General features: G+C 34.6%; 1 protein-coding gene across 4 annotated transcripts in view; it reads left to right on the plus strand.

The window, feature by feature from the left end:
* MYCBP2 (MYC binding protein 2) overlaps positions 1-17839 on the plus strand; it is a 269414-nt gene that overhangs the window by 211785 nt on the left and 39790 nt on the right. For all 4 annotated transcript variants that reach the window (XM_077750063.1, XM_077750062.1, XM_077750060.1 and 1 more), the window contains 4 exons: positions 8193-9836; positions 11222-11391; positions 12107-12351; positions 14221-14388. In XM_077750063.1, the coding sequence (XP_077606189.1) occupies positions 8193-9836; positions 11222-11391; positions 12107-12351; positions 14221-14388 (2227 nt within the window). The remainder of the gene's footprint in view (positions 1-8192; positions 9837-11221; positions 11392-12106; positions 12352-14220; positions 14389-17839) is intronic.

Consider the following 17839-nt stretch of genomic DNA (forward strand, 5'->3'; position numbering starts at 1 on the left):
TATTTTAAACTCCCCAAAATATTAGTAGACAGATGTGGGAATAATAATTATACTTAATTACACTTATTTGTTTATCTGCATTTTGCTCAGTTACTAACATCCTTTGACCTTGTTGATTGTTTATATATTGTCTCAAGAACCAATAGTAGGGTTTTTTTTTTTTATTTTTAAGATTAGGTATTTTTAAACTAAATAATTGCCAAATACCAAGTTAGGCTTAACCACTTGATGCCTATTATAGGCATCTACTATCAAAAATATCTGATATTCTATTCAGAATAGTATTCAGAGGTACAGTTACTGAGATATAAATGAGGTGAAGAAGGTCGCGAACACTGTCCCTGCCATTCTTCCATAAACTCAGTGAAATTTTATAATCATTGCTTGGGAGTGATCTATAGAATTTGATTTCTTTCTTATATGTTAAAAATATATATATACACATATAAATGTAGATATGTATAAGCATGGACAGAACACAGTGAATTTTGAGCATTTTCATAGATTTATTTATAAAACTTTCTCAAATTTTTTCAAATATCAATGTTAAGATTGCATTTATTAATTTTACTAGGACTATAAAATCTATAACTGCTGTATTGCCTTCTTAAGACTGAGAGCTAGAAGACCTGAAAAGCAAAAATAGATCCTGACATTCATTTCTGCCAGTTATTTGTAGCCTCCTGTGGTATGTTCTGTGGAAAAAACTCCATCACTATTACTTCCCCTGTCTGAGTATCAGGAATAGTGACATGGGTGATGTGATTAGACACCTGCCCTCCTGGATATAATGTATTTCTAGTGCCGTTTCTAATATTCTGTTTAGTATTTCTGATCATTGCTTAATTGTTTACTTAACATTGAAAAAGAATATATGGGGGCACCTGGGTAGCTCAGTCGGTTAAGCATCCAACTTTGGCTCAGGTCCTGATCTCACAATTTGTGAGTTTGAGCCACGCGTCGGGCCCTGTGCTGATAGCTCAGAGCCAAGAACCTGCTTCAGATTCTGTGTTTCCCTCTCTCTCTCTGCCCCTCCTCTGCTTGCACTCTGTCACTTTCTTTTTCAGAAATAAACATTAAAAAAAAAGAATATATCCCCTTTTTAAATCCAGAACTGCAGTTCTGTGTACTGCCACCAGATGGTGACCTATGCCTTGATTATCCCAGTTTATGTTCCCAGGAGCAAGGTCAGGTTTCTCATATTCACAGCAGAACCACAGTTTGTCCTTGTTAAACTGAAATGAGAGTGCTTTCTTTATTAAAAATTAAAATTATACTTTTTTATTTTTACTATCAGTATCTAAGGAGTAATTTTTTAAAATACAATTGACAGTGGACTCAAAGTTGCTATGTTCAGAAAATGAATTAAATACTCCAGGGAACTTAATAGTTGGGATCCAAAACAAAGAAGACAAAGAATAAATGACACATGTAGAAGAACCCTCTTGTTAATAAGGGGATATTTTATGCCAAACAGACAACATTGACTTCAATGAGTACTGAAGAGAAATCTTGTTTTTTATGTTGCTAATATACTCTTTAGTGAGCTATATGTTGTACCAAAAAGAATCAAAATTCCAGAGGTGAATTTGATAATAGGTTGTTTTGCCTATAAAATGAGCTTTTAAAAAGAACATGATTATCTAGCTTCCAACAAATTGCCTGAAAGTTGATCAACTTTTTTTCTTTTGTGCATAGATATCAATGTGTGTTTTAAGGATTGCTTCTCTTTTTGAATTGAAAAACATAAATCTTTTAAAAAGTTAACTGTGTCAAACTACGTTCAAATATGAGCAACTTTTGTAAAAATTACATGCATTGAACAAGTGTCTGTGGTCCCAGCTTTATTTCTTTAGGTGTTTAACAACCTTTTTTAGACTTTCAAAAAATGTTAGGATTTCAATCTTTATATAGGCTTTGTAACATAGTTTAAAGACTTCAAAGCTGTTCTGGCTTCAAAACCTTTCCCAGGATTTTGTCCTTAAATACAAATATCCTTATTTTTCACCTTTATGTTTATGGGTGCTTCTAATTATGACAGTATCCTGATTTCTGCTCCTATGTCCTCCTGCTAAACCCTGTCTTCACAGATGTTAGCAAGCAAGCCACGAGGCTGTATCCTTACATTCGCAGGTTGAATTCCCCTTGAATTAATTCTCCAATGGAAAAATACCCTCCTAACTGATATTTTCAGTGAGAGTTGCAGACTTGGTAGTATGTGAGATTTAAAGAGCATGAGAATTCCTTTTGCAGCACCCGGTACCTTTGGGGTTTTATAGATTTCAAAAAGAAGTTTGCTCAAAAACATTAAAAATTTAATATTTTTTAAAATTTAGATGAAGATGATTTGAGGGCATATATGTCACATCTCTCCATGCATTCCTACCTTTTCTCTCTTGAACCCACTGCAAGGGGTCCTTGCAGTTGTCCTTATTCACAGAAATTAGTCTCTTTTGTTTTGCTAAGTTCAGTCTTCAGTTTGCAGATCTCATTTTATTGCTGTATCAGCAATGTGTTGACAGAGTTCATCTCTTTTTTTCCCTGAAATACCTTCTGCTGGATATTTCCTACCTCGTTGACTATTCATTTCTCCTCTCTGCATCCTACTCTGTTCTGTCTTCCTAGTAATATCTCAGGGCTTTGTCTCTTCTGGACTCCAGTCCCTAACTGTTCCTCTCCAGGCATGGAATGTCACTCAGCATCTGCATGCTTGTGGCTCCCGAGCTCATCACCACTTGACGTAGTATATATTTGCTCGTTGTCTCTCCTTTTACCTGAAGATACGTTTCATGAGAGCATTGACTTGATATCTGTTTATCCTTTTATCTTCAAGTTCCAGAACAATATCTGACATGTAATACATACTCCGTACCTTGCATGGAGGGACCTCTTGGTTTTTGAGTAGTCCATCTTTAATCTTGGCCACAGTAATGAATCAGTCAACTATTACTTTTCCTGTTTTGAACAAAGTGTATCCTTATCCAGTTTTTTATTTCAGTAACAAGAAATCTATCTCCTGTTTTGAACAAAGTGTATCCTTATCCAGTTTTTTATTTCAGTAACAAGAAATCTATCTCCTTACTATTTGATTGCAGATCAGCTGATTTATTTTAATCACCATGAGTTAAATTTTTAAATAAAATGAATGTTTTTCAGTTTTAGATACAGCACTTTTTTAGCATAAAACTTTGAAAAGACTATAATTTAGAGGTTCTATTAATTATTTGGAAAAAAATAAATAATTTTTAAGTACTTCATTTTCTGCATGGTAAAATCATTAATGTGTCTAGCATTTTTCAGTGACTTGTAAGTTTTCTTTGCTTTATTTATGTTGCAAAGCTTTTTATAAAGCAAAATTTGGTGTCTTAGTAATAAGCTGTAAAGAACAAACATTAAATATAAGGAGTAGCACTAACATTGCCCACTGAAGGTGGACTCAGAAAAGTAGTCAACCCTATATTGTTTCCATACATACTGGAAAAATCATAATCATGTGTCCATACAGAAAACCAGGTGACAGTAGCTATGCTAAACTGTAAGTAATATTTCTGTATTTTTACAAAATATACTATTTACAAAAGAAAAAAATTTACTTATAAACTCTTATTTATAAGTAAATGAGCACAAAGAAAACGGAGTTAAAAAAATATTAGTCTAAAAAGAAATGTTCAAATTTGATTCATGAGAGCAATGAGCCTTACTTAACTTTTAACGTATTTTGATCTATGTTTATTCATTTAAATCAGTTTGACCTTTGTTTTCAGTTTTAATTTTAGAGAAATATAAACCTGTTGAAAAATTTAGCAAAATATAAACTTTTTAATAAGGTGATTGTGCATACCATTTGAAATGCTTTGTTTCTGCTTGTGTTCTCTGCTGAATTTTTTTTCCATTGAATCTGTGCTGCTTCTTTGCCAATGTTTTCCACTATAGAATCTCCATCTCACAACCTTGCTTCTCGTGAGCGCATTTACAAAAATTATGGTGTAGCTGGGCCTGCCTCTGCTCTCTCATCTCTGTCTCACAAACTCAAGGGTGGGTATGCGTGCATTCACTGATGGGCCATTCGTAATGAACACAGGAGGTTTCAATAAAGAAGCTTTATTAGTTCACCTCAGTCATTTCCATCCCATTCCATTTTTTAAGATTAAAGTTTATAATTTTATTTAAAATTTGATATTTTGGGGTAATTTATATTGTATCTATTCAATATTATAGTATTAATTACCCTAATTGTTGTGCATGTTTATTATATCTGTAGGTTAAATATTATTTTTATTTCAAACCCATATAAGATCTTAAAAAATAAAATAGGTATATAGAAAGAAATGCCTGATTTGGGGAGTTGTAAAGTCATTATCAGAACACGATGTTATATACCTATAAGGCATAAAGCACATTGTGATCTGCAAGAACATAGTTATCTTATGTGACAGGTTAGTCTTAAACCCATTTTACTGTTATGGAATGTTAAAATCATTTTCCTGTTTAAGTTTTTTATGCAAAACACTTTGATAATTAAGTTGAAGTTTTTTTAGTTTAACTTAGTTATAAGGACAGGTATATACATATATAGATACATGGATATAAACCTACCTGTCCTGTCTGGCATGGACTTTTCCTTATAGTATTTTCTTAGTTACTATGACAGTTAATAAAATTTCAGACAGTTTAAAAATATGCTTTTGGTTTATTATAAAACTATAGGTTCCTACTCATATCTTTGTCTCAAAGTAATATTTAATTAAATTTAATATTCTGTGTTTTAAGAAAATTTTATCAAGTTGTTTTTTGCACCAGTGGTTAATGTATTGCATAAGATTTTCAAGTAATTTTCCTTTTTCTTAGAAATGGGTAAAATATTTTTATGTCTCTCCTTAGTACAGTTGATAGTGATGTTATGTATTCTTATAGGATAATAAATAGGATTATGGAACCTGATCTCTACAGTATTTAGTGTTGTCAAACCTGATATATATTATGGCATAGCACACTATAGCATTATATTATGGTATGTTAGTTATAGTATGGTAACATATAACCTGATGATTTATGATTTGGGCATGAAAAAATTAGAAAGGTCATTAATGAGTAAATATGTAACACCTAACATGTTTACTAATTTGTTTGAATATGCTAAATTTCTGTCCTGTCCTGTAATATTTTTTCTACAGATTTCCATTGAGGTTAGACAATTTTGGCCTATTATCACTTAAAGTTACATATGATAACTACAGTCATTAAACTAAATTAAGTGATGAATGTGAAAGTTATGTGTGTTCTAAAGATTTTTAGATTTGTTTATATTTATTGATCTTTCAAGCAGCCACAAAATGACAATTTTTAGAAATACAACATGCTTCAAAATGTTTTCTGTTTTTTTAATTTATTTTTTAAAATGTATTTATTTAAATTCAAGTTAGTTAATGTACAGTTACAGTATTGGTTTTAGGAATAGAACCCAGTGATCCAAAATGTTTTAAACTTAATGTTTATGCACTTAACAAAGCTGATATTTTATTTAAACAATATATGAAATATATTTTGAAAAAGTAACTTTTTCAAGAGGATTTAGTTATAATTTGGCAATTAACAGTTCAGAAAGAAATAATTCTGCATTATTTATGCACTTGGACTCCCAAAATGTATTCAGATATCGCCACTTAGAGATCTTAATATTCACCACCACTAGAGGCATAGAGATGGAGAATACAGGTGCCTGTACTGTCTAACCCTCTCTATATAACAGACGGTTTTTGCCAATGTATGACAAGTGGTGTTCTTGGTATTCATAAGATTCCATTGTTCAGCCAACCACAGAGAGATTTTGCTCTATGAGAAATTGCACGCCATTGATTTCAGAAGCAAGCCTCTTTCAGTTCTTGAATTGATCTCTTAGAGGGCTGGCAAATATAAAAGATTTACTACTTATGTCTAGATTTACTGTTTCTTATGGTTCAGCTTCTGAAATAAATGTCATGATGAAAGCACTTCCAGCTGTCAGGTTAATAACATATATATATATGTTATTATATATGTTATACTATATATATATATATATATATAGTAATCAAAACATCACATATTAAAAATTAGTGGAAAGGACTAGACTCGTGTGTAATTCTACCAAACACAGTAAAATACAGTATGTTTGTTTATAAAACTCACTCTGTAGATCTATTACTAGATCAATAAGATGAGCAGCAGTTTGTTAAACTACTTTTGCACAGTTTGAGAGCACTTATTTATCAGGATTGTTATACCTTTTTATCTGTGCTATCCTAAGACCATATCAGCATCTAGAACTTTTTTCTGTATTGTGATTTTTTTCCCATGACTTTTCCCTCAAATTAGCCCAGTCACTTTATACTGCTTTTATAAAAAGAATATATACTATATATGACAAATGAAATTCATGATGGAATAATAAGGAACTGTAGAAACTGAGGAGCCTTATATTTAGTATAGTTATTTTTATTCATCCAAAGAATGAGAATAATTATTCTGAACACTAGCATGTTGCTGTTAAACTAAGTATTCAGTTCATTTATATACCCTAGCTAGGCTGTTTGCCACACTTCATGGTCTTACTACTACAGAATTACTTGACTTGTAAGCACCTGATCCTCACACCACAGTGGCTAGTTACCTTTGCCCTGTGGTCTTGGGAGTCACAATTGCAAAAAGTGGATTTTCAGAGAATCTGAAATTTGGGAATAGCAGAAGAAAAAAGTACTTATCGAGTACATACTAAATTCCAGGACCTATTCTTAACATTGTATCAGTGAAGAATAACAGACAAAATACCAGTCCTTATGGACCTTCCATCAGGAGGGCAGATTGTGTGGCAATACTGCCTTGACCTATACTAGAAATGCATGTGTGCACTTAAACACGTGCACGCACACGCGCGCACACACACACACACACACACACACACACACACAGGCCAGCCAAAAACATTTCCCTGCATATCCAAATTTGCTTGCATCCCTTTCTCAAAAGAGATAAAGAGAGGGAGAGAAATACCTACAATATAACCAGTTAAGAGAACCATCTCAATTTACTAGGGACCCTTTTTCAAAAAATAATAATACTTATAGAAAGGTTTATGGATTTTCAGTTTTCAATACCACTTGAATCACTTTAATCAGATTGCTTTTCTTCTTCTTACAACTAATTGATATTACGTGCATTAAAGGTAGAAGTTTCTACTTCAGGGAAGAAAAGTAAATTAGGGTGACTACTTGTGACAAAGACAACCTGGCTCTAATGCCTCAAAGGAAAGTATGAGAAAGGAGACACATTGCATGAAGGCTAAGATACCAGAAACAAATGGTGTCCTATAGAAATAGCTAGTGCTTTGCCTAGGAAAGAGGGAAATTTTTTTATCCGGTTTTATTTTTTCCTGTTTTCCTGACTCCTTGTTTCAAGGCCCCATGATTCAGACTTGTACTACTAATTCTGAGGATCCTCCTATTTCTCTTTTTCCAAGAGAACGTAAGTTCTGATCTAACCAGCTAAGCTTAATGAGCTAATAAACTTTTAGAATATAATCTATTTATAAACAATACACTGCCTGAACTATATGTAATTAAATAAGAAGTTTCAGGCATTCATGTATTATAAGTTCTAATCCAATCATTGGAGGGCTTTCCAAGGAGCTCATTATTAGCCTAATTGTATTTGTGTACTTGAAAATAATAAATGTATCTATATATGAATTCAGTTTCCTAATTCAGTAAGACCTATACTATCACCCTAATAAGGATGTGAGATAGGACTTTACTGAAAATTTAGCTTGACTACTTTATATTTAAAAATACATATGTTTTCATAATTTCTTATTCTAAAACAATAGTTGTTTTTTTCTTTATAGTCTGTCCCTGAATTTAAATTTGAATTATTGTACTAGGGCTGAGATTCAGAAATCATGGATAATTCATACTGAAATATAGGTTTTATTTATTCAGCCTGTTGTGCATCCATGAATATAGTTTTTAGTGGAAATGATTGTATAATGATGCAATAGAAATTTTATTAGAAACATTTTCCCTTTTGTCCTTTATTCCTCAAGTATTTTTGTCCATGACGGCATAAATTTTTTAGCTATGCTTTTATTTCAGTGTCTAGTGGCTAAATTGTAAGTTATAATCTTATTAACAAGTTTCACTATGAAATGGACCATACAGGTGACCGAGGAACTATCTCAACATCTTCTAGACCAGTCTCTACATCAGGAAAATCAGAACTGTCCTCCAAACACAGCAGATCACTTAAACCTGATGGACGTATGAGCCGGACTACTGCTGATCAGAAGAAGCCAAGGAATACAGAAGGCTTATCAGCTAGTGAATCCCTTATGTTGAAATCTGATGCTGCAAAGTTGAGGTCAGACTCTCATAGCAGGTCCTTGTCTCCAAACCATAATACCTTGCAGACACTAAAATCTGATGGGAGGATGTCTTCTGGCTTTAGAGCTGAATCCCCAGGACCAGGTTCTCGGTCATCATCTCCTAAGCCAAAGACTCTCCCACCCAATAGGGCTAGCCCATCTGGTGCTAGTTCTCCACGCTCCTCCTCACCACATGATAAAAATCTACCTCAAAAAACCACTGCTCCTGTTAAGACTAAACTTGATCCTCCTCGGGAACGTTCCAAATCAGACTCTTACACACTTGACCCAGACACTCTACGCAAGAAGAAAATGCCCCTCACAGAACCATTAAGGGGACGATCAACATCACCAAAACCAAAACCAGTACCAAAGGATTCTAAAGATTCCCCAGGATCTGAAAATAGAGCCCCTTCTCCCCATGTGGTACAAGAAAACCTTCACAGTGAGGTGGTCGAAGTCTGCACTTCAAGTACTTTAAAAACAAATAGTCTAACAGATAGCACCTGTGATGAAGGTAGCGAATTTAAGAGTGTTGATGAAGGTTCAAATAAAGTTCATTTCAGCATAGGGAAGGCACCATTGAAGGATGAACAGGAAATGAGAGCATCCCCCAAAATAAGTCGAAAATGTGCTAACAGGCACACCAGGCCCAAAAAGGAAAAATCCAGCTTTCTCTTCAAAGGGGATGGATCCAAACCTCTAGAGCCAGCCAAGCAAGCCATGTCTCCTTCTGTGGCCGAGTGTGCCAGAGCCGTCTTTGCCTCTTTCCTGTGGCATGAAGGCATAGTACACGATGCAATGGCATGTTCTTCTTTCTTAAAATTTAATCCTGAACTTTCCAAAGAACATGCTCCTATAAGAAATAGTTTAAACAGTCAACAGCCTACAGAAGAAAAGGAAACCAAATTAAAAAATAGACATTCATTGGAAATATCATCTGCACTGAATATGTTTAATATTGCACCTCATGGACCAGATATATCTAAAATGGGTAGTATCAACAAAAATAAGGTGTTGTCTATGCTGAAAGAACCACCTCTGCATGAAAAGTGTGAGGATGGGAAAACCGAAGCCACTTTCGAAATGTCTATGCACCACCCAATGAAGTCCAAATCTCCTCTTCCGTTAACTTTACAACATTTAGTGGCTTTCTGGGAAGACATCTCTTTGGCTACTATCAAAGCAGCATCCCAGAATATGATTTTTCCAAGTCCTGGTTCTTGTGCAGTCCTTAAAAAGAAAGAGTGTGAAAAAGAGAATAAGAAGGCCAAAAAAGACAAAAAGAAAAAGGAAAAAACAGAAGTCCGGCCCAGGGGTAATTTGTTTGGTGAGATGGCCCAGCTGGCAGTCGGAGGACCAGAGAAAGACACGATCTGTGAGCTGTGTGGAGAATCGCATCCATACCCAGTTACCTATCACATGCGACAGGCTCACCCAGGTAAGCAGTATTATTGAATATATATTATGCATACTCTGCGTAAAATAATGAACTCAGTCACTTCTAACTTGAACTGCTTTATAAATTATGTTAAAGTACAGAGAAACTTTAAAGTGCATTATCAATATCAGTTTTGAGGAAAATAGTTAAAGAAATTCTAGTAGTAAAGTGGTAATTTAGTACAATTAAATTTTAATGTATCACATTCAGAAACACTTTATTTTTTAAATGCTTTATATGTGGGCACCTGGACAGTTCAGTTGATTAAGCACCCGACTTCAGCTCAGGTCATGTTCTCACAGTTCATGGGTTCAAGCCCCGCATCAGGCTCTGTGGTGACGGCTAGCGCAGAGCCTGGAGCCTGTTTCAGATTCTGTCTCTCCCTCTCTCTCTGACCCTCCCCTGCTCACGCTATCTCTGTCTCTCTCTCTCAGAAATAAATAAAAAACATTTAAAAATTTTTTTTTAAATAAATGCTTTATATGTTACCCAAAGGGTGTTATTAAAGTGTCTCACACAAAAGAAATAATGACATGTCCTTATCCATAGGAAATATCCCAGTATTCGATCTTCTTAAATTTTACTATTTTTCTATTAAAAATTGCAAATTAAATTAAATTATACTGATTTCCTTGAGCATTTTCCTGTAGAAATTATCTCAACTATTAAATCAGCAGATGGTGGGGCGTCTGGGTGGCTCAGTCAGCTGAGCATCCGACTTTGGCTCAGGTCATGATCTCATGGTTTGTGGGTTTGAGCCCTGCGTCAGGCTCTGTGCTGACAGCTAACTCAGAGCCTGGAGCCTGTCTTCAGAGTCTGTCTCTCTCTCTCTCTCACCCTCCCCTGCTCATCCTCATTCTCTCTAAAATAAATGAAAACACTAAAAAAATTTTTAAGAAAATAAAAATTTTAATAATACATCAGAAGATTGTATTTTAGATAAAGGTAAGGATTTCTATAGCAATTGATGAGTAATACAAAATTCACCTATTAGGAGTTTGGTTAAACTTTTTTTCTTTCTATGTATTACACCTGAAATGTATTTTAAAATACAAGGTTCCTTAAAATACATCATTCTTAAAGAATATTTTATATCTATTTTGTCCAGTTTTTTGGCATATGTCAGGAAGCCTAAATGTACCCACATCTTAAATTTCTTTTCATCTACTGGTATAGAGTATCTCCAGTTATTTTAGATATCATTTAATTGATCATTTTTGGCCAACCATGCTATTTTTCTGATGCAGTTAATAGCCTGAAAAAAAAAAAAAAGTCAGATACTTGCTTCAATATTTTGCTTACTTTGAGAAGGTGAATCTGTCATTCATGTGTAAGTGTCAAATTGTTACAGGAATTTAAAGTGTTAATTTTGCTCTTGTTTCAAGGTTGTGGCCGGTATGCTGGTGGACAAGGTTACAATAGCATTGGGCATTTTTGTGGAGGATGGGCTGGTAACTGTGGTGATGGTGGCATAGGAGGGAGCACTTGGTATCTAGTCTGTGATCGCTGCAGAGAAAAATACCTCCGTGAAAAACAGGCTGCTGCAAGGGAGAAGGTATATTTTATTCGGTTCTGACAATACTCTTAATGATAAGAAAACCTTATAAAAATCCCTTTTAATCATCATACTATGCCAAGTAATTATGTAGTTGATATTAAAGATCAGCTCTTAAAATAGTAATGATTTAAAAATTTAACATTTGTACTAGGTTAGCTATTTTTAATTTCAAAAATAAATTATCATCTTGGGATAACCTGTGGCACATATGCCATATTCATAATTGCTTTCCATGTAATTCTTTATTACTAATTATCTACTACTCTACACATATACATAGCTTTTCCTTTTCACCTTTATGTCTATGAACTCTCCCTTTTCCTCTTCCTTTTCTACTCTTTATCGCCTCTTTTTCTTAATCCTTATGTATGCTGTAGGTCTCATGGAAGCTAGAAGCACACCCAACTAAAAATTTTGCAGAACACATATGCACACACACTATTTACTCTTTTTAATAAAATAATTACATTTAGATTTTACTAGTTAGGTTTTTTTGATTTCCCAAGGAAAGAAATTATTTGTGTTAGAAATAAAAGTTTCAGGCAGTTCAGGAAAAGCTTAAAGTAAATGTCATTTTTGGTAATAACTTATTATTTTAAAATAGTTGTATAAAGATTTAATGATTTTTATTAGAAACTCAAAATATTTAGGTTAAGAAATTGAAAATTTGAATGTAAGTAGGAAGAGATCACAGCACATTTTTCTTTGCCAGGTCAAGCAGTCCCGGAGGAAGCCAATGCAAGTCAAGACCCCCCGTGCCCTACCCACCATGGAAGCTCACCAAGTGATTAAAGCGAATGCACTGTTCCTGCTGTCTCTGAGCAGTGCCGCGGAGCCCAGCATTCTGTGTTACCATCCTGCAAAGCCGTTTCAGTCTCAGCTTCCCAGCGTGAAAGAGGGCATTTCTGAGGATCTTCCTGTTAAAATGCCTTGTCTCTACCTGCAGACATTAGCTAGGTAATGTAACTTGGTGGTGGTGATTGTTGTTTTCATCAACTGGGATTAATAGTCATTGTTGATTGATATCATGCTCTGAAAAAGAGACTACCAGGAATTTATTTTCAGAGTCTCTTGACCAGCATATGACTGGTAGGGTACACACTTTAAGGTAGTAAGTACTTAAAAAAAAAAGGTATATTCTATATCAATTTGTATTATTAATATAAAATATGTCTTAGAAACTAAGACTTTAGCTGTCTTTTTCTTTTTGGTGAGCTGACTTCAGTCTATTACTAGCTGGGAATGTTAAAATGGAAAGAAACTATTTGCTATCGAAATTTTTCATTTTTAAATTATTCTGTTAGCATTTAAATGTTAGTTAGCCGGGTATCAGCTTTGATGTAGACCTTGAAGACCCTGATTTTCGTGTGCTCACACTCTTGGGGAAAGACAGACCTATGTATAAAGGAAGCATTTAAAATGTTTTGTGAGGAGCACTATAATAAATGTATGCAGAGGATGCTGTTAGAGTATAAAAGATGGAGAATACCTGAATCTTCCCAAGGAGATCTGGAAGGGTCTCCCAAAGGATCTGACACTGTAGCAGTCTTAAGAGATAAATAGAAATCCATCAAGTAGGTGATGGAGGACAGTGACTCCTCACAGAGTAAAGCACATGTGTGAAGACACACATGAAATAGCATTACACGTTTAAGGGATCAGAGGCTGGTTAATGAAATGCCGTAGAAGTAGTTACTTAAGACCAGGTAACATGGGGCTCTGTAGCCCTTACTAAGGTTGGATTTTATCCCATAGACAAGAAAAACAGGCAGGGAATATTAAACAGGGAAATATATGAACTCATTTGCAGTTAGAATATCACTGCTTCAAACATGGAAACTTCATGAAAGGCATAACTGAAGGTGGAGAGAAGCCTATTGTATACCATTTTCCTAGACTGGACTTGAGTTTGTGCGGCCTATACTTCCATCCATTATATACTGGCATTGTAAACAGCCTTTCATATGCCAGATTCAGGGGTTTTTTTCAATAACTGATGAATAAAGATTTCTACAGATTGCCTGCAGGAATGGTTTGCCAACGAACAGTTCCATTTTGGCAATATTGTCCTCTCTATAGCAGAATTATACTATTTTTTTTAATCTTTTACTTCCTATTTTAATAAAATGAATGGGAAACAAAATGAGAATTTGAGACTTGAGCTTCACTGAGACCACTTAGTAGACTAGGTTAACAACTCTCTGTTCCAGTTTGAAAAAGAAAGAATCAAATTGTAAAACATGTAAAAAAAAAAAAAAAAAAAAAAGCCATTGTACCATATTTATGGATTTTGAACACCCACAACCCAACCCACCCCTCAGTGAAACGTTTCTTGGGTCTAATCTTTCTCAAATTTGACTCTTACCTATGTTCTTACCAAAAAGTGACTGACTGTATTTCAGTAGTCCGTGCAGGAAACATGAGGCTGAAGCAAAGGCAACGATGATGGAGTCAGCAGAGAGGAACCCTAGTATTCATAGGCATGAGTGACTGGTCACAGTTGAGCACTAGGCCTACCACAGCACCAAGGTAGTTTGGCCTAGGCGCCTGAATAGTTGGTGAGATCATTCATCAAAACACTAGAAGATGGAAAGTTCTCAACAGGAAAGAAAATGAGTTCAATTTTGGATTTGATCTGTTTGTGGCACCTGGAATATTTATGTATGAAATTGTCTGACTTTTATTTCTCCTACTTATATCTATGATATTTTAATACTTTACCCTTATCGAATTACATGTGCTACTTTTCCTTTATGAAAGAGATTAAAAATGAAAAATATCTATGGTGCCATCATACTTGAAGTTATTGGGTTTGATTTAATGCAGGCATCATCACGAAAACTTTGTGGGCTATCAAGATGACAACCTATTCCAGGATGAAATGAGATATCTTCGTTCAACATCTGTACCTGCCCCATATATATCCGTAACCCCTGATGCAAGTCCTAATGTATTTGAAGAGCCAGAGAGCAATATGAAATCTATGCCACCAAGGTATTTCACTTCTCTCCTCTCTGTTGAATAGCCAGTGTTTGGTGATGGGAGAAAGACTGAACTAGAAAACAACGCTTTAGAAGTTCTTTTTTATATCTGTCCATCTCAAGACAGATATTGAGTCAGCTCTACTAACTATTAGAGCAGTAAGAAAAAGCATATATACATGAATGAGGCATAGTCCTTGACAGCAGAGGCAGACTAGGTGGAAAGAAAAGATCAACTAAATGAAGTAAAAGGTTCCATTATATGATATTATATCATTTAAAGCTGTGGTAAATCAGACTAGAGAAAGGTCACTTTGAGGCAGTGCTTTTAGAAGGTTTCATGCGAGATGTAGCACCAAAAATAAATCTTGAACTTACTGGATTAATGCATACAGTATTCTCCCCCTCACTTAGCTATGGTAGCAACAGTGTAAAGACCCTCATGAAAACTGACTGGAAGCATCTAAATAGAATGCAGAGGGAATTCGGGTACCACCGCAACTTTTTGGAGGAGGGAACCGCATGATAAAAATGCAAAGACAGTCTCATAGTGCCAATTAAGAAGTTCATAAATTTAGTCAAAGATTTCCACTAACTGTGAAGTTGGATTATGTTGGCAATGATTATGAGGAAAGATGATGGATAAAAGAAATGTTTTATAGGAAAAATCAGTGTGGCTTGTTGGCTAACTGACAAAGGTTAAGTTTCAGATAGCATCAAGATATCAGTCATGAGAAACTGCAAACACATTTTTATTGGAAAGGAAGACATTTTCTTTATATGCAACTGTGTTAATTCTATATGGTTATGATTATAAACTAATATAGTAGATATTTTAATACACACGATAGAACTTCTATATCCAAATGGATGTATTTTCCACTGAAAATACATGCAACATTTCCCTCGAACTGTGTGGATTATTCATCAGAGTTTTTTTGAACTGCTTTTGAAATTTTCCCCAAAGAGTACACTATAACCTTTTTTATCTTTAAAGGTAATGAAGTATCTCTAAAGGAGATCAATTTTTTTAAAGAGTTAGAAACCATTTGAGACTAGTATAATAAATGTGATTCATTGGGTTATTATTACCCTTTAGGATCAAAATCAAGTGGCGTAAACTTGTAGGTAAAGACAATGAAATGAAGGTTCCATGTATCTTAGACTATCAGAGAATATTTTATGTATCATAGAATATCATAGTCAAGGTAAATTCCTCTAGCAGAGAAGCCCCTAATATCATTACTAGGGTCACAGAAGAAAGTGGAAATCTAGGGAATCCTATTTCCCAGAGCTCCATGATGAAGTAAAGCAACAATCCAAGGTGCCAGGGAGTGCTGCACAGAAATGGGATACACACAACTCAGCTGAATGGTTCTTGGTAGAGAAGATTTGATAAAACTTCAAGTTATCTCTGGGAGAGAAAAACAAAACAAAACAGGTATCAGATAGTGTGGAAAAGGAAGTCTAGGGAAATCCATTGATATTTTGTCAGAACAAACAAAAGACCTAGACAGATCTGCCCACTTTAAAATATTACCAAAAGGAAAATAGATGGCATGTAATGAAAGTCAGATAAAGAACCCAATCTGAAAGGAAACCCTTTCAAGGAAACAATATTTCCGCAAGTACTCTGTAGTCCTGAAAAATGTGATAATGATATAAATTTAATGAAACAATAGGAGAATGAGATAAAAAGCAGCATGAATAAAAAGGAGATATCACAGAGCTAAGAGGACAGACTGAAGACTAAATCAACACCATTATAAGACTAAATTTAAAAAGTTTAGAATAGTAAATTGAATGATGAACATAAAGGAGAAGTTTGAGATAATTACAGTGAGTGAAGAGTAAAAGTACAAAGATATTCTAGCAGTTAGAATGAAGATAACAGGTATGGAAATAGGACAATCCAACTGGTATCTTTAAAGTAGAAAAACAACCAATAAAATTGAAAATGTATCTAAAGCTATAATGTAAGAAAAAAATTCCCAAAATCATAAAGTATTGAATTCTCGACTAAAAGGAAATTTTTATAGCAGGTAACTAAGAAATAGCTTAGATCCAAAAACAAAAAAATAGCTTAAGTTATTGAAATTCCAAGAAAAGAGCCATAAGAAGTTTTCAAGTAACTAGCACAGAAAAAGAAGTCATCTTGTAAAAGAGAAAGTTAGACTGAATTTGGACTCCTGTATAACAACTTCGAATGGCGGGGTACCTGGGTGGCTCAGTCAGTTAAGCGTCTGACTCTTAATTACAGCTGGTCATGATCTCACCATTTGTGGGTTCAAACCACGTTGGGCTCTGCATTGCCAGCACCTGCTTGGTATTCTCCCTCTCCCTCTGTTCCTCCTTGCTCACGCACTCTCTGTCTCTCTCAAATAAATAAACTTAAAAATGAAAAAAAGTCGTCTTGCAAAAGGAAAAATTAGACTGAATTCAGACTTCTGTATAACAACTTTGAATGAAAAAAAGTGAAATAATGTCTGTTTCTTCAAAAGAAAGACAATACTACCTTAGAAGTTTTACCCAATCAATCAGACAAACTGAAATATAAAAGATTTTGGGAATCTTAGAACTAAATTGTGGATTAATCAAAGGAATCAAATGCATGTTATAAAAAGCATGTTTAAAAGACTATATACTGGGGCGCCTGGGTGGCTCACTTGGTTAAGGGGCTGACTTCAGCTCAGGTCATGGTTCATGGGTTTGAACCCTGCGTTAGGCTCTGTGCTGACAGCTAACTCAGAGCCTGGAGCCTGTTTCAGATTCTGTATCTCCCTCTCTCTCTCTGACCCTCCCTTGCTCATGCTGTCTCTATCTCTCTCTCTCAGAAATAAATAAAAAACATTTTAAAAAATTTTTAAATAAATAAAAAAAAAGACTATGTACACATAAGGATAATTTTCATAAACTCTTAAACAGAAGAAACTGTGACTCAAGTGTTTATATTCAGCCAGGTTGAGACATTTTAAGCATATAGTAATTGAGGAATACGGCATTTTTGAGCTATTCTTTAAGAAAGTCTTGACAAAGTCAAGCTGGTACTAAAAATAATGAATAATGACTTCATGAAATCAGTAGTTCTTAGTGAGGGGTAAGGGGGTGGTGTTGCCTCCCAGGTGACATCTGAACATCTTTGCTTGTCATAAGTCATCTTGTTCAACAGGCATCCTCGTGTGTAGAAGTCATGAATGTTGTAAACATCCTACAGTACACAAGACAGCCCTCCACAGTGAGGATTATCTGATGCAAAGTAGCCATGGTTGTTAGTGATCATCTTTGCTTCCTTTTGGTTTTCTTGTGTTGCTTGAATTTTTTTTTTTTACAAACATGATCATTTTTATAAGAATGAGTCATTTTTTTAGGTTCTATATCAATTTTTTTTTCCAATTTGTGGGATAAACTTCCTCTGAAAGCATGACAGATGTCTTGAATCTTATAGTAACACCATTTAGAAAGTG

The sequence above is a fragment of the Crocuta crocuta genome, unplaced genomic scaffold, assembly GCF_008692635.1.
Source record: "Crocuta crocuta isolate KB4526 unplaced genomic scaffold, BGI_CrCroc_1.0 scaffold189, whole genome shotgun sequence".
Classification (NCBI taxonomy): Eukaryota; Metazoa; Chordata; class Mammalia; order Carnivora; family Hyaenidae; genus Crocuta; species Crocuta crocuta.